Source organism: Myotis yumanensis, unplaced genomic scaffold (assembly GCF_028538775.1).
Source record: "Myotis yumanensis isolate MYYU_CA2020_CCGP unplaced genomic scaffold, mMyoYum1.0.hap1 SCAF_7, whole genome shotgun sequence".
Lineage (NCBI taxonomy): Eukaryota > Metazoa > Chordata > Mammalia > Chiroptera > Vespertilionidae > Myotis > Myotis yumanensis.
This window is the reverse complement of record NW_027223758.1, coordinates 20,162,428-20,184,295: the sequence shown is the minus strand read 5'-3', so window position 1 is coordinate 20,184,295 and position 21,868 is coordinate 20,162,428. Positions and strand designations below refer to the sequence as shown.

Genomic DNA, 21,868 nt, shown 5'->3' with positions numbered 1-21,868 from the left:
CAGTGAAAACCTATGACTAAAAATACATCCAGCCCTAGATCATTTGGCTCAGTGGATAGAGTGTTGGCCTACAGACTGAAGGGTCCCGGGTTTGATCCTGGGCAAGGGCACATGCCTGGGTTGCGGGCTTAGTCCCCAGTGGGGGCATGCAAGAGGCAGCCAATCAATGATTCTCTCTCATCGTTGATGTATATCTCTCTCTTTCTCTCCCTTTCTCTCAGAAATCAATTTTAAAAAATTAAAAATACATCCATATTCTCTTTATTTTTTAACCCAGAAAGCAAGAAAATTTGTAAATATTTTATCCAGCTAAGAAGTTTATTTGGTTTAGGTAAAATATTTGTATCAACTTATTAATAGTCAAATATTATATACTAGTGGCCTAGTGCATGAAATTCATGCACAGGGGGTGGGGGTGTTTCCCTCAGCCCAGCCTGCACCCTCTCCAATCGGGTACCCCGCAGGGATCGGGGCTAAACTGGCAGTTGGACATCCCTCTCACAATATGGGACCGCTTGCTCCTAACTGCTCACCTGCCTGCCTGCCTGATCGCCCCAAATTGCCCTCCCCTGCTGGCCTGATCTCTCCTCCAACGGCCCTCCCCTGCCAGCCTGATCTCGCACCCAACTGCCCTCTCTGCCTCGGCCCCCATCACCATGACTTTGTCTGGAAGGAAGTTGGACATCCAGAAGATGGCCAGTTGACCTGGGTTAATTAGCATATTACCCTTTTATTAGTATAGATAGATTATATAGGATGGGATTGCTTAAATTAGGGGTGGGGCAGCCTTTTTCAGCAGGAGGAGATGCTCTTGGCAGACAAAAACACATAATTCCTATATCTGGACTGATAGCCAGCCATATGCACTGTACTGACAAACCAGTCAATAAAAAATTGAACTGCTTTATTACACCTTACACCAAACAGCTGTTGCCCTTAAAACCCCTCCTCAGCCCCCACCTTAGGTTCTGCCTTCGCAGTTCACCCATATTAGGTTCTAATTGGTTGGTTTCTATGCCAGTCAGTGTCAAAAGCTCCGCCTCCTAGACAGCCATTAGATCCTCACAGTTCACCAGATTTGGTTCTGATTGGTCAGTTTCTATGGCATTCAGCATCAAAAGCTCTGCCTCCTAGGCAGCCATTGGCTCCTCGCATTTCACCCAGATTTGGTCCTGATTAGTTGTTTTCTATGCCAGTCAGCGTCTCTGGGCCTATCTGTGGGCCTGATCAAAGAGACGGGGCTGATCAGCAGCCCCCGTGGTGGCCCGGTGAGAAACAGAGGTGCGGTTAATGGCGAAGCCGGGAGAGAAAGAGAGAGGCAATGGCTGATCAACAGCTGCCACAGAGGCTGCAGATCAGACCCTGCCTCTCTCTTTGGGCCTCTCTCTGGGCCTGATCCACAGCCCCCTAGGCAGTCAGTGCTGGGTCACTGCGCCCACAGCAGCAGCAGTCAGTGCTGGGTCACCACAGTAACCGCCTCGGCAACCCAGCCCTGACTGCAGGACTGACTTCTGGTCGGTCGAGTCTTCGGTCATTACGGACCCAGGGTTTTTATATATTAGGATATATATATATATATATATATATATATATCCTAATAAATAGCTAAGAAAATTAATAAGTTAGGAAAATGATTCCAGCATGCCTATATGCTCATCCCAAACTTGCTACTTGTCTCTAAGAGGAAGATTTATCTTAGACAGAAAAATACATTCATGTTTATGAGTATAACTCAAAAAACTTATTGAAAATTATTTAAAGAGACTGAAGATTTTCCTGTGTTCTTGATAGATATAGCAAAGTAATGAGTCACTTAACCCACTAAATTTGGGGGGTATTTCTCAAGTGCAATGTCAAATGATAAAGGTGCAAGAAGATTCAATGCCTTAAAAATGAGCTGTGGAAATGGTACACATCATATAAAAATGTATGTATAACAGTTATTAAATAGTAGTAGATGAAATTATTATGTATAGGAATTATAAATAACTTTATAAATAAATTATAACTTTACTGGAGATGTTTTTTGGCCTTAAATACATATTTATTTATTTATTTATTTATTTATTTATTTAATACCAACACAAAAACATTTGAATGAAAAGTCAAAGCTTAAGTCAAGTTTGAGAACTATACGTTGACACCTGTTAAATACTTAAACATATCCCAATGACTTGTAAAATTGCATATATTTTATTAAAATACTGATAGACATGTTATTAACTTATTTTATTTGAATATGTAGACATACTTCGGTTTATGCTTTTTTACTTTTTAGACAAAAATAATCATTAAGAAAATTCCTAATTTTTATTTTGATTTGGCTTGTCACATCTAACATGCCTATTATTTTCTAAACAAAAAATTCAAAATCATCTGAGATTCCAGCTATTTGACCTGCTTATATTATTCCAAAGATGTAGTAAATATTATTGAAATGAATAAGGTTTTTATTTATTTTTATGACCATGCATTTGTGTCATTTATTTCTGTCTAAATTATACACATTCTTGCAAGGCAGCTCCAGATGGATTTTTATATTATGATTTCTTTTTTGATCCTTTGTCTTCTCTCACCAATGAAAAGGTAAGTTTGTGGAGAACAAAGACCACTTCTAATATTCCATTGCATTTCCATAATATGGAATATTTGTAAATATATAGTAAGGTGTTTATTATAGTAAATACCAAACTACCATGAGGTTAGGCTGAAACTCTATTTAACCAGTTTCACGTAAAAAGTTTTTTTTCCCATAAACTATAAGTATTGTTATTATAGCTAAATTAGGGTATTACACTTCTTTCCCTATATTTTTCACTTTCCACAACAAGGAAAAATATTTATCCAAAATTTCTAATAATTATATAATCTGACAAAAGGACATATTTTAAAAATATTTACCTGGATCTACTCTTTAAAAGTGAAAAAGAGAAAGCATTCAAATACATCTTCTTCATTCTCCCCTCTTTTTTCTCATCCACATCACTTATTATCTTTCTGCCCATCAGTAAACAAATAATTTATTATATGCCTAGCCCACTATGTGGCCAAGGCTTCAATCACTGCTGCATTTAAGATAGAGTTGTTATAATATGGCTGAGAGGCAAGTATTATGCAGAACAGTTGGAAGACAATATTAGCAAATAATCATGTATAGCATCGGTGTGGTCATAGCACCCAGGGATTTAGAGGCAAATACTTATGAGGACCAGGGCAGTAGGAGTATGTTTTATTAATAATGTGGCACATTCAGTAATCTTTAAAGGATCAGCAGGTACAGAGAAATGATTCCAAGTGTTGTGTAAGTGACATAGCAAAGAAGGGCAGTTCGGATAGGAGAATTTTAAAAGTAAGCAGGATACTTATATCCAGTTTGTGAATCCCTAAGCAATGCTGGTGCTAAGAGGAAGTCCTTGAGCTGAATGGTAATGTGACAGATCCTACATTTAAGGAGAATTAAGAATTAATTCTTATATTTAAAAGAATTAATTGAGTCCTTACTTAGAGTCCGGCCTTCCAACAATAATCCTATGGCATGGGTTCATCATCCACTTTTATTGACCTAAATGTGAAAAGAGACTGAAGAAAGTTCAATAAATTACCCAAGTTCACACACTATTTCTAACCTCAAAGCCTTTCCACTATATAAAACTTCTTCTCATAGCAATCCTGAAAACATGGACAGTTGTTTAAAGCTACACTTTCTGCATATATATATATATATATATAATCTATTTACAGTAATAGTGCTGCTAGAGATTTTCTAAAGCTAATGTGCCTACAGTCATATGGCATATCTACATGTTCTATTTTTTTTCATCTTCCAAACTACTCCATGGATATCAGTTTTCCCAAAACAATAATAATAAGACAAAGCTTGAAGGCAATATTGGTGAAAATGGTGATTAAGATCTGAAATAGGTAACAAATGACAGGTGAAGAACTCAATACATAGTCAAAATCATCTATATGTGGGGGGAAACCACCGGGTTTATAATCACAAGAAATACTTTATATTCCATTACAACCACCTTAGAACTCTGTGACTTTGTGAATGTTGCTTACTAGCAACTTTGCTGTGCTTCAGTTTTGTCATGTGCAAACATAGGAATGGGCCAATTTCAAATAGTATGAATAATAATGTAAATGAATATTCACAGAGGCATGTAAACCAAGCATTATAAATTTTTAAACGTTTATTTCTTATTACAATTTTAAAAGGAGGTATTTTAACTTTGGGACCATCCTTTTAAAAATATATATGACTTTTTATTATCAATATAGTACAGATTTGTAGTAAAAAAATAAAGATAATCAAAAAGAAGAAAATGCAAACCATTCCTGTCCTATGGTCCAGAAATGAATTATATTTTGTTGTTTATCCTTCAGGTGTTTTAAAATGGAAAATGCAAATAACCAGAAATGCAATCGTATAACTTGTGTCACCACCAATGCTTAACATATTTCCTATCATTATAAAGTCTTCCAAAACATAATTTTAACAGACCTAATGTTTACCCAAAACCATACTGTTGAATTGTAGAATTATTATTGAAAACTATTCTCTATTAGTTTATATAAATAACACATAGATAAATAAATAGGTAAATACTGGCACACATTCATATTTTTTTAGAATACTCTTCTACAAGTGGAATTGCTTTTTCAAAATGCATACAAAACCAAGATGCTTTTGATAGCACTTGCCAAATCGGCTATTGTGTTTGCAGCACCATGGGTGGATGACATGTGCTGAATAGCTTCAGGGGCCTCCATCCACAGAGTCAAAAATATGAACACCAACATCTGTATTAAGTGACCTGAGTATCATAGTCCTTTCGGATTGTTATGACAGAATAGCATAGACTTGGTGTCTTATAAACAACAGAAATGCATTTCTCACAGTCTGGAGGCTGCAAGTGTGAGATCAGGGTGCCAGCATGATTGGGTTCTGGTGAGGATCCACTTCCTGGTTGTAGACAGTCATTTTCATTCTCCTTGTGTTCTCACCTGGTGAAAGAGAGAGCCCTCTCTGGTTCCTGTTATAAGGGCACTAATCCCGTTCATGACAGTTTCACCTTCACGAACTAATCCCCTCCCAAAGGCTCCACCTCGTAATACCAACACATTAGGGATTAGGATTTCAACAGTTAAATTTGGGGGGATACAAACATTCAGTTCATTGCAAAGGATTTACACTCCCATGAGCAGTATATGTGAGTTTAGTTTTCCCCACTTCTCATAATGGGGCATATTACATTTTATCACTTTTATACATGAAATAAGGTAATTAATGAGTAACAAAGTATATTTTATTAATAGTATGGATTATCCTTTTTTCAGTTATTTATTTATTGTATCTCCAAATGTCTCATGTGAACTTGCTAATATATCCTTTGCATATTTTTTACTATTTCATCTTTTTCTTATTAATTTGTAAGAGCTCTTTGTATATAATATTAGTAATTTTCAAATATATGTTGCAAATAGATGCCTCATCTGTCATTTGTCTTTTTGACATTATTCTTTTATCACAAAACAATGAGGAAAGGTAGAAATGAAGACAAAAATAGATAAAAGAAAATGTGGAAGGAAGGAAGGAAGGAAGGAAGGTTAAAAAAGAGAAAAATAAGAAACCCTTTTTATAAGAGAATAAAGTTGAAAACTAAAAACTCAGAAAAGATCTTGATTTGAATCTTCTGTACTTGATCCCATAGGAAATCACTTTATTTCTAAATGGAATTGTTCTGTGTTTTACAACTCAGATACTTTTTATGCAAAGCAATCTGCTTCCTGATTACCAGGTGTGGTTAAGAGGAAAAATGCCTCCTCTCACCTCCCCCCTTACCGAAGATGCCTTAGTTTGTGAATATGTTAGTTATATTGCAAAGGGAAAAATAAGATTGCAGATGGAATTAAGTTGCTGATGAGCTGACTTTAAGATAGGAATGTTATCCTGAATTATCTCAGTGAGCAAAATGTAATTACAAGTCTTTAAAAATTGGAAGAGGGATGCAGAAGAGGGTCAGAGGAAACATGACTGTGAAAGAATATTCAGAGAGGCAACATTGCTGGCTTTGAAGCTAGAATATGGGGGCCACCAGCTAAGGAATGTGGGTGGCCATTATTAGCTAGAAAGGCAAGAAAACAGGTTCTCTCCTAGATCCTCCAGAATGGTATGCAGCATTGCCGACATCTTGATTTTACTCCCATTAGGCCCATGTGGGACATCTGATCTATAAGATAAAAATGTATGTCGTTTTAAGCGACTAAGTATGTAGAAATCTGTTAAGCAGCACCAATAAACAAATACACAAATTGTTCTTAACTAAGTATAAGAAATGCAAGATAAACTGCTTATCCAGTCTGAATTGTACATTTGTTTTCCAATGACACATTCACTGTATAGAAAAAAACTACAAAAAATATGCATTCAGAGTTGTCTTTAATTGTGAATATTTAAAGGGATTTGGCATATTTGTGCACATTTCTATACTTTAATGTGTGGATTACATTGATGTTTAGAATTATATAAGATGTGCTTTCTGTAATGTCACATCAATCAGTTGACTGCCTTCTTAGGAAATGCGTGTGAACCATTTCCACATGATGGGCCTCAAAGCTACGTACACATTTTGCCTTCAATGAAAATTTGGTGAAGTGTTGCTGTAACCAAGCAACCTGAATACAGAAACAAGCAGCAAGTATAGAGAGAAAGCAATCTGTCCCTTCAAAATCGGGGGATGTGCAATGTGTGTAGCAAATGCTGATAAACAGCAGAACAAATAAAGACCTAGAGACAGGAGCATTCATTGACTAAGCAATTTGATCTACTTAGGAAATTCTGAAGAAAGAAAAAAAGACAAGATAAAATGCTGCTTGGAGAAGGGAGAATGCCCTGCGAATCTAAACAGAGACCCCTGCTGGGTCCTTCTAAAAGACCCTTCAAACATTCTGGTTTCAATTCTGTAGTTGAAAACTTTGAGGCAAATGAAGGGAGGAAGAATTAATTTTGAGGAATGCTATGTGAATTAAATAATTCCTAATAAGACACAGAAGTAAGAATAAAGATAAAAATAAAAATGTAAATGAAAATCCTCCCACTTATATTGCATGATATGTGTAGACCTAACTTCCACTCTTGGCCACATGTCCTTGAAGAGTTATCTCCTTTACTTGCTATTCATTCCTTAATCCCCAGCAATCCTGTCATAATCGCCACCTTGCTACCACTCTGCCCTTGTTGAGGTTATAAGAACCTCTTTTATGGGTGGGGCTTAGTTATTGAAACCAGTGCATATTTGATCACATGACTTGACATGACCCTTTGCAGCCTTTAACTTACCTCAATGGACAGCCTTTGTCCTGTTGACCATGTTCTTTCACTTCTCTTCCTGCAATTCCTCTCTGGTATACTCACCTGCACACAGATCATCTCCAGCTGGGAGTCCCTCAGGCATCTCCAATTCAACACATCTGAAACTAAATTCAAAATCTCCCCCAACCCCAACCCCCTTCTCCTGAACCCCATGTCTCGATAACTGCTATCATCATGTGCCTAGTTGGCTAAGCCAGAAGTGACAGAACCGTGCAATGTTCTAAGCAGTACCTTTTATTGGTTGATTGATTTATAAATCAATGAGACTTGAGTGTTCTTCTCCGCCAAGGACCAGTTGAGGCAGGGGTGGGGGGCTGGTATCTGGCTTTGGATTCTTGAAAAATTTTCTATAGCCCTGTCAATTACCTTGCATAAAGTGAATTTAGCAAATGTTAGATTTAGTGAGTCCAGGTTTTCAACTAATGGCAGGAGGATCCCTGCTCTGTGAGGACTTCTTTGCTTGGCATTTCTGCTTTGTCAAGTTTGACAAGAAGCCATAAGAATAGCAACATCTTCCTTACTTCAGAGAAATCCTAAAAAGCTTGGAGCACTTTATTTTTATGAATATTTTCTTTCTCTACAAATGCAAATTGCTCCTAGAAACCTTTGGTAATGAATTATTTAAACAAAAAACAAACAGACTACAGAAGAAGCCCGTGGTATGAAATTAAACCTTAAGAGAAAGAAGGATTTGGGAGCACGTGAAATAAAAGCCACAAGATCACTATAATTATTTTTTGGCAGGCCTGCCCATATGTGTGGATGTCCCTGAAATTTTGACAGGAAATGGTATGATCTATTTCAGGTGCCTGTCCTTTTATTTTCTTGGAAGTGGACAGCCTGCCTTAATAGCCCATGTGGGTAACATTCTCTCCTTCAAAACACACTCTTTTTCCCTGCAACCTACAGGTCCCTTTAAGCTATTCTTTATCCATGTACCTGGCCCTCAGTCAATCTAAGGGTCCTTGGCATGGTCCCTGATAACCGCACCATTAAGCTGCATGGTAGCTGGGTGATTTTAAGCACAGAAGAAAATATATACTATCTTATGAAGAGAATAACTTCTTCAATCCCAGGAATTGTGTGATGTGGGCATAGCCTTACCAGCATTAATATTGGTTATAAATCACAAGCTAGCCCAGCTTGGATATCAAACAGTGGAACATCTACTGTTTCTAGAAGATTCTCCTCCAGCACATAAATATCAGCATATTTATTTATTTATTCATTTATTTATTTATTTTAGAAAATTTCATACTGACCTTTTAAAGATATCTTTTGGGGGGAGGGGCAGGGTGCAGTAAAGAAAGAAACTTTATTCAGTGCAAAAGAGTTCAACAATTGTGATACAACCCGCTGTTTTTAGACCAGCGAGTCTCAAACTTTCACTAGATAAAGGACTAAGACAAACCCGAGTCATGGCAAAATCCATGGTACATTTTGTTTTACCAAGAAGTAAAAGACTATTTCTTATTGGGAAATGAGATACTGCTCTAAAGGATGGGTATCTTTAAGACAACAAATTTTCATATTAACTCTTTCATAAAAGAAGGTGAAGTAGCTGTTATATACTTCAAAGTGCATTAGATACTTCCTTATGAAGGGTTTCTGAAGTGTATGAAGCTAGCTGTTACTGTAAAATGGTTATTCATAGGAAATTAGTTAGTTTTCACATTTATTTTTAAAATAAGAATTATAACAATTTCAGTAATACCTAAGATGATTACCTACACAAAGTGCAGTATGTACCAGATACTGTATGTTTATATTATTTTTATTGTTGAGACTATTACAGACATCCCTCATCTCCCCACCACCACCTCCACCCAGCACCTGCCACCTCTCCCTCTGGCCATCCCCACACACTGTTATCTGTGGGCTATGCATATAGTTCTTTGGCCAATCTCTTCACCTTCTTTCACACGTTTTTGATCAAAATAAGAACTTCATTTATATTTGCACATTTTGTGCAGAACTCAACAGGGTAATCTAACAGTGGTGCTGTGAATAAAAAGAGCGTCAATTAATGAAATTAACATCAAAGAGGCGTTAATGATGTTAAGATGAAATAGAGCTTTTAGCTTTTGGGTGGTCTCTGCCTAGGAAGGGAAGGCATTTCCTGGAATTGGATTTCTGAACAAACAGAACAATATCATCTGATGGACTGCTCTGTATTTTAAAATGATATCTGCATCACTTTGGCTAAGAACCTTTTGTTTCATTTTTGTGCTCTAAAAAATAAGTATGATGCTTGAAGAACTATTAAAAAGGGCAGTGGCTCTGTGCCCATCCTCCATCAGTTTCCTAACTGCTCCAATTTTTGAATGGCATGATTTCCTACATATAATGGCTAGCATCTTCTATTATATATTTTCTCTTTGGTTCCTTGTTTAGTTAGAAAAAGAAATTCTTTTTCTTTTCTAGAAATGTGTTGCATAAATATGGCTCAAGTAAACACATTATATAAAATAATGTTGAACTAAAGTGGATTTCATTAACAAGTAATAGCACATTAGATGCTTTGTAGACCAAAAATATTTTATGCTTATTTTTAATGCAAATAATATCATGTTTTGTAGATTTTTAGTAAGTTTGTATCATAAAAATGTTATCTCTCAAAAGATAGCATGTCATTCTTCTGTTCAAAGTTGCTTAATTTTCAAGATAAAGTTTAAATGCTTCAACCTGGGGCATTAATCAGGATTCTACAGAGAAATAGGACCAATAGCATATGTATAGATATATTAGATAGATAGATAGATAGATAGATAGATAGATAGATAGATAGATAGAAAGATGGAAAGATATCCTATTTAATAAAAGCCTAATATGCAAATCAAACAAATGGGGGAACAACTGGTCACTATGATGCACACTGACCACCAGGGGGCATATGCTCAATGCAGGAGCTGCCCCCAGCCCGCAGGCCCCAGGCCAGCCAAGGTGGGTGCCAGCGGGGCTCCCCTGATCACCCCGCCAGTCTCCCCTGATCGACAACCAGGCCTAGGGAACCTACCCATGCATGAATTTCATGCATCAGGCTTCTAGTTTATTAGAAAGAATTGGCTTATACAATTATGAAGACTGACAAGTCCTAAAATCTGCAGTTGGCTATCTAGAGATCCATATGTGATGAATGTAGTTTTAGTAGGCATCTAAAGACCTAAGAACCAGGAGATCGAATTATATAGTTTCTATCCAAATGCCTGTAGGCTTGAGACCCAGGAGGACCAGGTGTTCCAATATGAGTCAAAGGCAAGAAAACTCTATTGTCCCAGCACAAAGGAACTCTAGCAGAAGTTTACTCAGTCTACTGATTAAATGTTAATTTCAACCAGAAACATCGTCACAGACATGCTCAGAAGAATGTTTGTCAAATGTCTTGGCACCCCATGACCGGGTACCTCATGACCTAGTCATGTTGATACATAAAATTAACCATCATACCCAGCATAGAAGATCCTTTGTTATCTAGTCAAAACAGATCAGTTTATCCTTAGTTTCTCCTATAACTCCCCTCTCCAGTCATTCAGAACTTGTTTTATTTCCTTAGAAGCATCTTGACTATTCATATCTGTGTTTTTTACAGCTGCCTTTCCCTCCGCTTGAGTGCAATTACCCTTGTCTTAGGTTGGGTCCCCCCAGAAGTAGATCTGAAACAATAATTCAAGTGGGAGTCATTTATTTGGAACATGATCCCAGGAAATACCATCAGAGGAATGGTGAAGGGAGACAGGAAAGTGAAGGAAGGCAGGGATGTTCAGTTATAAGCACATTACCACTGGACAACTGGGGCTCATTTCCAATGCTGAGAAGGAGACTCTGGGACACAGTATAGAACATGCTTCTGAATTAGCCCACCAAGAAGCAAGGGAGCTGGAGTACTTATATGCAACTCTTGTCAGTTGTTTACAAAAGAACTAGTGGCCCGGTGCACGGATTTGTGCACGTTGAAAGGAAAATAATTAGAAGAAATATTTTAATATTGCTATTTGCCCTTTCTCTGTAATGGAAGTGTCAGAGCCACCACTGGTCACCGTCTGTGGGGCAATTGGCAGGGTGTTCAGGCCTCCTCTTGCACCCACCTTGGCCTGGCACCACCTGGTCACCTGCTCCACCATCCCACCATGGTCCTGCTCTCCTCAGGATCCATCAGGGCTGGCAGTGCCTCCACTGCCACCTGCTGCTAGCGCTTTGTCACTGACGCCCACCATGTTCTATGCCGCCCCCTGGTAGTGAGCGGTCGAATTCCCAAAACTCCCGGTTGAGGGGACAATTTGCATATTAGGCTTTTATTATATAGGATGTCCTCTGGGGTGTGAAATTTCCCTTATATTTCTTGAGTGGGTTCAAGCAAACCAGAGAAAACCCTCAGACAAAGAGACCTAGGGGCTGGCAGCTGGCTGTCAGACTGGCAATCGCAAAGCATCAAGGAACAAGGAGGAGTAGGCAGAGCATCCACTTTTGCTGGGAATCTACTGCAGCCTTTTTCCCCCTAGCGAATTCTCACCCTTTAGGATTCCACGCAAGTTTCACCTCTTCTGGAAAGCCTTCACAGACTTTCTCTCTGACTTAGCGGCCACATGTCTGTTTCTCAGTAGAACCTCTGCATACCTGCACCAGAGACTCTGTTACTTTCTCTTCTGATTATTGTTTTAATTTTCTGTATCACCCACTTCTTTGGGAGCTCTTTGAAGGAAGGAATTGTAAACCCATTGCTTCAGGGCCTTGCATAGTTCTGGCATGTGGTGTTGCTCCATAAATGGTTGTTTAGGTAGTAAAAGTAGTATAATAATGACATCCTAATAGTGAAAGCCAGTATTTATTGAATGCTCATTCTGTGTAAACATTGCACATGTATTACCAACTCTAGAATATTAGTACCTTTATTATGCCTATTTTCCCGATGAGGAGCTAAGGTATATAGGTTTACAGAATTTGCCCAAGATTATACAGCTATTTATAGTTGGGCCTGGAAGTAAGCCCAAACAGTCAGAGTCCAGATTCTGGATACATACTTAACTACTATATGTATAAATTGGTGAATGACTGGAATGAATGAAAGAAAACACCAAATCTGATCCTTCAACACAGTAGGCTAATTTTGGGGATGATGCTATTAGAACAGTCTATAAAGTTGAAATGTTTGCTCTAATGTCACATTTCCTAAGAACCCTTCCAAGTAGTCCACTAGAAGCATCTATCCCTTCTCTGACACCTTTCGTATCTTCATGTTCTAGTTTCCTTACTAATGATAAGTTTCTAGACAACTGCTTAAGAGCCTGATTCATCAGGTGTTTTTTGTTTCCACAAGCACAAAGCCTTGCACACAATAGACTACCAATGAGTGTTTTCCAGGTAGACTATTGGATACATGGGTGACAAGCAAACAAATATTGGACTCTTCCATTATCTTTTCCTAGAAACTGTAGAGACTCATTCTCACCTCACTCTGAGATTCCAGGGAGTCTGTCGTCATAGAGATTTTAGATGGTTCTGAAAACAGAATTCTGTGTAAATATATTAAGTTCAGGGAAGAATCTGTGAAGAGTTTTCTTTATAAAATTTTGATAATCATTTAGTTAGAAAATTATATTTCTAAGAAATAGGTATTCTTTCTCCCAAAACTGTATTTATAGGAAGAATTAAAGAAAGAAATTGTATAGAAAATCTCTAATGTTTCCAACAGCTGAACGAAAGATTTACTAATGATGGTTATATCATGAATTACCTTTCTAATACCTCAATTTAAATACATTTTCCATTTCCACTGACTAATATACCTCTAATCTTTATTTATAATTAACACTAAGAAGAGTGCCATATTGAATAAATGTGGCTAAAAATTACTATATTATAAAACACAACCAGAAGGAAGTTGCAAATCTTTACTGAGTCCTCATTATTGTCTGACCATCACATAGATACATTTTGTCCTAATATATAGGAGCGACATAGGAAATAACAGAAATTTAATCCAGCGAAAAATTTCTTTATTGAATTCAGTGTATAAAATTAATTACATTAGGTGCCACAGAATACAAAGGAACATAACACATGGTCTTTACCTTTGCAGAACTTGTGATATAGAGATGAACATTTGGAAGATAGATATATTAAGTAGTAACTGTAGAATTTGATGATAATAATAGCTAATATTTGGCACTTGACAATGTTTCAGTAACAGTCCTAATGCTTTATGTGGCATTATCTCATTGAATTCTTACAGCTCTATAAAGGAGGCAGTATTATTCCCCACTTTATGGTTGATGAGCCTGAAACTCAGGAAGGTTTGGTAACTTCTCCAAGATCACATGCCTAGAGAATGGGTGGGTGGAGGAACCTGTATGCAGACCTAAACCCAAAGGTCCTTAGCATTCATATGTTGACAGCAATAAAATAAGATATGCCAAAGGGAATATTATTCATTCAAACTTGGTTTGAGCAAATGTTATGACACCTCAGCCTTGGCCTTGAAGGATGAGAGTGGAGAAATGGAGCAGACCCTTGCTTCCGAGACTGAGGCAGGTAAAGGAAGCTAAAAGAGTCCCTGAGAAAACAGAGAAGATTCAGGTGTTGTCAAGTATGTAGGGGCCAGCATGAATGGAACAGGGGTGGTGAAATGGGGAAAACTGGTTGGCCTTGAGTGTTACCCCCAAAAAGGCCTAGACTTTTCTCATTAAACAAAAAAGAGTCACTGAAAGGTTGTGAACCAGATTAGAATTGTATTTTAAGATTGATTTGGCAGCTACATGTAAAAGAAATTGGAGTCAGGAGTGGCAAGAACAGAGGACCAGTTTGGAAATCATAATCCAGGTAGGGCAAATGGCACTGATAGTCTGAATCTGGGTAACAGTATGTGAGTAGAAAGGAGGAAACATGGAAATGGACAGTATTTGGCACTGACTAGATGTGGAGAATAAGTAAGAACAACACAAAAGTTCAAAACAGCAAATATGTCATCCAGAGTACAGAGGAAGCACATGTCCTTATTCAGTTGAAGGGGGTTGCACTGGGCACTGAGAGGAGCGGAGTAAAATGGGAATGGTAAAACTGGTGGGGCATGTGAAAGAACAGAGGTAAAGGCTGGGATTTAGATGTGTAGCAGTCAGGGTTTGGTCACTATGTTGAACTACAACCAAGTGATGAGCCCACATTTCTCTGGTATTTGAGGTGAGAAGGCATATCTTTACTAAATGCAGAAAAGGTGGTATTTAAAGTCTGCAAGTTTTATTGTTTAGGAACTGAAATTATTTAAGTGAGCATGTTATAACTTTTATAACAAAAAAGAAATTATTGCATATATAGCTTGTTATAAATATATGACAATTTTATAAAGAAATATAAACCCCAGCCCTAACTGGTATGGCTCAATGGATAGAGCGTCACGTGCGAACTGAAAGGTCCCAGGTTCAATTCCAGTCAAGGGCATGTACCTTGCTTGTGGGCACATCCCCAGTAGAAGGTGTGCAGGAGGCAGCTGATCGATGTTTCTCTCCCATTAATGTTTCTAACTCTCTATCCCTTTCCCTTCCTCTCTGTAAAAAATGAATAATATATATATATATATTTTAAAAGATATACCCCAGGTGCTCTAATGTGTGTACTTTCTTCCTAATTTACCTGATAATATAAGGCAGTAAAAATGCACAATGTATCATTCTCTTTCCCTCTTTTTTTTAAAACAGAATAATGAATATTGGAAAGGGATTGTAATAAATTATTTATTACATATACATTGCCAAAATATTTATTTAATTAAAAGCAAAATACCAAATATACATGTAATCCCACAAATGACCAAAATTAAACTGTCATAGTTTTTAGCATTCTCAGTCAGTCTTTACTTATATGCAAAACTAATTTTTGCATGTTGTAATGATGTATTAGAATAAACGTGTATGTTTCTAAGGTAGAGTTTGGGTAGTGTGTGTTTTTTAATCTTTATTGTTGAAAGTATTACATATGTCACCTATTTCCCCCATTGACTCTCTCCATCTCACCCCGGTCAAGGCTTCACCACCCTATTGTCTGTGTCCATGGGCTGTGCATGTATGCATACAAGTTCTTTGGTTAATCTCTTCTCATCACCCAGCCTCCCCCACCTTCCCTCTGATATTTGTCAGTTGGTTCCATGCTTCTATGTCTCTGGATCCATTTTGTTCATCAGTTTATTTTGTTCATTAGATTCCACATATGAGTGAAATCATGTGAAACTGACATCATCCTCTTTTTAACTAAGTTTTTTTATTTTTTTAAATTAATCAATTGGAGAATTCAAGTGTTTCTGGCTTTCATATGAATTTTTCTTTATCTTTTTTAATAGGTGATAATGAAGAAGAAGATGTTGACATGAAAGAAGATTCAGGTATTAAATTTATAAATTTATTCTTAGAGGAAGGGAAAAGATTGTTCTATTGATTATGTACATTTTACTTTTTTTAAGAAAAGACAAAATAAGGTTCATGAAATGTATGTTCAAGATCATAAGATAAAGTAGTTTTGTTAACTCTTATGGCTAATATAGCTACTATATTTAAGCATTAAATTTTACTTTGAGATTCCTGACAGTTAAGGTCAAAATGAAACATAAGGTTGCAGTTAATAGAGCTGTGTAACGTGTCACCCCCAAAACTAAGTGGCTAAAACACCCACTCATTTTGCCCCTATTTTCTATGGACCAATACAATAATTCAGACAGAACATAGCAAGAGGGACTTGATAAACCTCTTTCACAGTCCTGAGGCCTCAGCAGAAAAACTCAACATCTCTGGTCTGAAATCTTCTGAAGATTCCCTCAGGCACATGCTTGGCTGGTGATTAATAATGGCTATCAGCTGAAACCTTAGCCAGGGCAGTTTTCTGAAACACCTATGTATGGCCTCTTCATGTTGGTTGGGCTTCCTCATAGCATGGCTGCCAGGTTCCAAAGTGGTTTATGGAGAGAGTGAGCAAGCCAGAGGGAGCTTAGCTCTTTATAGGACTCAGCCTCAGGGAAACTATAGCATCCCTTCTACTGAACAGTCAGTCAACTCACCTAGGCTTAGGGAAAGAGAAAATAGACTCAATCTCTTAATGAGGAGCAGTGAGGTAGGTTCTGCAAAGCATGTAGGACCTGAAATGTTGCTGTGGGCATTTTTGTACATGTAATATATTGTCTCATTATCAGAAATTAAGATGCCTGCCAACTCCTCCAGAAAGACTAGTGTTTGATGAGAGAAATCTAGTGGCGAAAAGCATAGGCTCTGGACTGAGGTAGCCACTCACTCAATCTGTGCCTGATAATGAATGCATGAATCAACAGGCCTGAATTCAATTCTGGTTCCATCACTTTTTTACTTTGGGCAACAGTCTTTTCTCTATAATCTCAGTTTATACCTCTGGGGGCAATAACTCACCATATAGTCTTATTTGAGGGATTACATTATATCAAGTCCAAAATGTGTCTTGGAGCATAATAAACACTCAATAAATTATTACCTTTCTCTATGTGATTCTAACAAATACTGAAAGGTTATAGGACTTAATTCGATGGTATAAGTTCCTGATTCTAATAGCTACCCTACTCAAGACATGAATTAAATCCAGATTTCAAAATGAAAATAGATATCTTAGAGGTCCTAATTTTTGTATAACTTCTTATTCAATTTCATAACTGCCTTAGTCTGAGCAGCTCCATTAACAGGGAACTCTTTAAATTATGAGGCAACCAATCTCATTAGGTAAAGTTAGGTTAAAATTGTCCTTCTCCTTGTTAAATCAAATTTACTTCCCTTCCCTGTTCTCTCACTATCTTCCTCGAGAAATAACACCAGTTCCTTTTCTTCCTAACAGTTCATTGGAACATTGATCATTGCTTCTATCTATTCTTCTTCAGAACACGTCTGGTTTCTAAAGATCCCTTGGTCTCCTCAGGGCAATATTCAGAGGGTCCTAGAAGCAGAGAGACAGTCTAGACTTCAGGAGCAGGAATGAACTAGGTGGATGGGGCATGGTAGCAGCAGCTGTCAGTTTTCTACCTGTGTCCCCTTGACACTCACTGTCACTTTCCAACTTCAACAGCTTTCTGAGGAAAGTTCTTGTGACTCTCTGCTGAGTGCTTTTCTCTGCTCATGAAAGCAAGCTCAAAATACCAGGAGATTAATTTCTCTGGAGCAGCCCTCAATCAAGGATAGACATGAGTTGATCAGCCCCCCTGTAGGACACATCAGAGGCATGTTCTTCTCCAGCACTGTTCAGTAGAAATATAATGCGAGTCTCAAATGTGAGCCTCAGGTATAATTTCAGATTTTGTAGTAGTCGCATTGAAAAAAAGAAAGAGAATTTAATTGAATAATATTTTAATAATATTTATGTAACATCATATATATATAAAACATAATTTCAATATATAAACAATATAAAAATTGTTAGTCAGATATTTTACTTCTTTTCATCCTATGTTTTTGAAATTTGTTTGCATTTTTCATTCATATCTCAATTCAGACTAGCCACCTTTCAAGTACTCCTGGCCAGTATGTGGTGTTGGACAGTAAGATTCTGTATCATTGCCCAGAGGTCCCCAGGAGAACTGAGCCCTGATTGTTTACTGTGGAACTTGCTCATTAGCGCACCCAGCGTTGGGTGCCTTTCCTTTTCTGTTTCACTTCCCTACTCCCCTCTGGTGTTTCCTGGGATAATCTCTCTAAGTACTAACATTCAAACCTTTGTCTCAGTGTCTTATTTCTGAGACAATCCAAACTAAAACAAGATTCTGCTTGCCTTTTGTAAAACACAAAGGCCAAGATAAAATTTAAATTAAAGTGTCAATTCATATACCTATGCAGGATGTCGCATTATTAAAAAAAAAGGAAACAATTTATGTTGAAAAATGACTTTAAGTGGTCACCTTGTCTTGGATTGCATTCCATGAATTTGTTAATGTTTGCTATTCTCATTTAGCCTGCCCACATAAAGTATCCTTGGAAAATCCTTCAATATTCCCAGCAAGGGAGTATTGTCCTTTTGGCTAGCCAGCATAAAGACCTTATCTTGCTAAGGATCATTTGCCTAAGTGCCATAAGCATACATTTCTAGGCAAAGGGAGTTGTCTTCTTAATAAGATGCAGATAGCTATCCAAACCACTGAGTGATTTGGAGGAACTCATTAATAATGCTAATGAAGAGTCCACTAGGATGGAGTCAGCACTTGCAGTTTGGAGTCCTTAATTGGATCACCATGTCTGATTTTAGTCCCAGCACGTTTCCTGGCGGTTTTGTTTCCATCAGCTGGGCGCAGCTGTTCAAGGATGCAGGCAGAATAGACTTTGGAAGCTGCTCTCCATTTCCTAATATCTATGATTGCTGAAATCATGGGTGATTTCTGTGCTGGATGGTTCTATGGTGTGCCAGCTGGGCTTGCCAGACATTGGTGAACAGTCTGGCTTCAGTTTAGATCGCACATTTGGGCATGTTGGTCTCCAAGATGCGTCTGAACAAGTTTCCCAAGACCTTTAGCTGCTGCTTCCCCTCTACCGTGCATCACCTCTTCTTCTCATATAAGTAGAAATGCTGGAGGGACTTTTAAGAATGGAATTAATGAAAATGTTAGGCTACTTGGGTGAAGCAACCAGCCAACAAATGCTAGTAGATAATAGTGAACAATAATTTGAATACCAAAAGCCAGAGAGGTGCTGGTAAACTGACTCTCTGGGTGGAGGGAGCCCCAATGTGAAGAGTTTGCAGATTTCGTGATGTAAATACACCTACTTGGTTTGTTAAATCTACCGAGCATGACGTTGATGAATATCAGAGTTGAGGAGAGATGGGTACAATAAGCTGTTGTGAGCTGGTTCAAGTCAGCCCCACCATACCTCTGCTGAGTCATATTTTAATTGAACATGTACCTTGTACCAATTCCTCAACATACATGAACTCATTTAAGATACACAACAACTCTAGGAGGCTGGGAATGTTATTACTGAGGCTTAAGAAGGATTAGCTCCTTGCTTAAATACTAGAAACAGAATTTAGTTGTATCTGATCTCAAAACTCATATTCTTAACTTTGTGCTCCAAACTATAATAGTAAGTAGAGGCAAGAACATTTCAGTTGATGTCAGACTAGGTCAGTGGTCGGCAAAAGGCGGCTCGCAAACCACATGCGGCTCTTTGGCCCCTTGAGTGTGGCCACGAAGTTTCAATCGCACTGTATGGAAGAGCCACACTCAAGGGGCCGAAGTTTGCCAACCACTGGCCTAGGTCATCCTCAAGATGAGGCTCTGCCCCCATGGGGAAATGGTAGGAACAGACTGGTTTAAATGCCTATGGTTTATTTTAAGTCCTTTAATATTTCTGTAATCCTAGCACAGTAAATGTTGTCCTAGGTCCTTCCATTTCCATGACCCTGCACTGTTCCCAAACTGAGCCAGCAGGGACAGAAAACCAGCAGCCACCCATGCCATTTCAGCCACTTGAGAGCCAGGAACAGAGCTGAGTTCCTCAAGTGGCAAAGCCACGCTCGTGGCAAATGTCCAGGTTTCCACTCTCTGCCAGAATCAGAGACAACGTACATAATGTAATACACTGTCAAGGAGAAGCATGGGGTGCTTTTTTAGAAACATTTCTTTAGCTTCCCAGGCCAAGAGGGAGAGTGGTTCCTGCTGAGCCACAAGAGGAATCTGAGCATAGAGGCCATATGTGCCAGTGGCTTTTGTGTGAGTTGCTCCACAGGGGTTATGAAAGGATACTGTACTAATGTCATAGATGATTATGTTCATGATTACCATGTATCCATGCCCACAGACTACCTGAGGAGTGCCCTACAACTTTTCAACAGTGAAGCACTAGTGCTTTGGGGATTCTTAAAAATCTCAAAAGAGGGCAAATTATTATCTTTTTAAATCCTACTCAGGTGGGAATTCCCATTCAGGTGGGAAATCAAAAATTAAGAATTTAATTCTCAAACACCCACCTTCATGAAATGCTGGTTTGAATTTCTGTTCCAAGCATTGGAAATACTCTTCTTGATCCACGAATTTCAGGGACACGGAAGGCTTAGAGTCTACTCCCAGGGAGTGTTGCTTTTGCCCATTTAATGAATCCCTTTGAGCCGAGCATCTGTGCTCTGTGAGCTGTGCCAAGTACCTCAATTCTTGTTGTACTGAACCAATGCTGAAGGGCCAATGCCAATCTCACACCTAGTGACAGAAGTTTGGGGGAGTTACTGATTTAGTATTGGCAAAATGTTTCACCCTGCCTGTGGTAATGATCTTAGATGTTGGTGGGCTTGCAACCACAGAAAACCTAACCTAGTGCTCCAAAAGCTTTGTAGTCCATAATTCCAATGTTTTTAGTGGCATATCTAGCAAGTGCATTTTTTGTTCGGTTCCTCTTTTAATAAATGGGAAAGGAAAAGTGAGTTGCCATAGCCATGTAGTGTAATTTTATAATGCTGGCATAAGGCCACGGCTGCTAAAAGAGTGAGAATTAGGCATGAGCACCATTTTAAAAAAGGCCTGGGTGAAGGGAAAATAAAACAGAATTTGAAATGAAATTCTCAAGGCACTGCTGGGCAGCAGGATCACAAGAAAGAGTAGGAAAGATAAATACTTTTTTCTCCTTAGACTTACATTCTCACATGTGGGGTAGAGAAGAGAGACACACAATAAATAAATAAACAAGGGGACATGATTTTTTTAGATACACCAAATTATGTGTTTCAGAGAGATTTTCCTTGCAGGAATTCCTCTCATTAGGTGGTCAAGGAAAGCCTTTCTTGGGAACTGAATTTGATCTGAGATTAAAAAGTAAGAAGTTAGCCCTAGCTGGTTTGGTTCAGTGGATAGAGCATTGGCCTGCGGACTGAAGGGTCCTGGGTTTGATTCCAGTCATGTCCACATATCTAGGTTGCAGGCTCCTCCCTGACCTGGGCTCTGGTCAGGGCTCATGCAGAAGACAGCCAATCAATGTATTTCTCTCACATCAATGTTTCTCTCTGTCTTTCCCTCACTTTTCCACTCTCTTTAAAAAAAATCAGTGGAAAAATATCCTCAGGTGAGGATTAAAAAAAAAAAAGTAAGAAGAAGGTAGGCATATGAGAGTGTGTGTGTGTGTGTGTGTGTGTGTGTGTGTAGTGGGGAGTAGAGAAGTACAGAAGGTGCAAAGGTGCTGAGGCAGGAGCCAACCTACTAGTCAATGAAGAACACAAAGGGAGCCATTAATATGAAGCCAAAGAGCAAAGGGAAGATGAAGCTAGATGAAGCTAGAGTGCTAGAAAGAGCCCAAATGACATATTGTCCTGGGCCATAAAGTTAGATTTAGATCTTATTCTAAGAGCAATGTTTTTTTAACAGGAAAGCAACAAGATCTGGTTTATGTTTTAAAGACAATTCTGGCTAGTATATGGAGAATGATAGAGTGTAGGAATATTTAAAAGCTATAAGTTAGAATTCAGAAGGTTATTTTATTATCCCAGGTAAGAGAAATGGTAGTCTAGACTGGGATGATGACT

The 21,868-nt window shown here is 38.2% G+C and overlaps 1 protein-coding gene across 3 annotated transcripts in view; it reads left to right on the top strand.

Moving 5' to 3' along the window:
- The window catches only part of MACROD2 (mono-ADP ribosylhydrolase 2), a 1,930,060-nt gene that overhangs the window by 1,734,310 nt on the left and 173,882 nt on the right, over positions 1–21,868 (top strand). For all 3 annotated transcript variants that reach the window (XM_070421435.1, XM_070421436.1, XM_070421434.1), the window contains exon 10: positions 15,705–15,746. In XM_070421435.1, the coding sequence (XP_070277536.1) occupies positions 15,705–15,746 (42 nt within the window). The remainder of the gene's footprint in view (positions 1–15,704; positions 15,747–21,868) is intronic.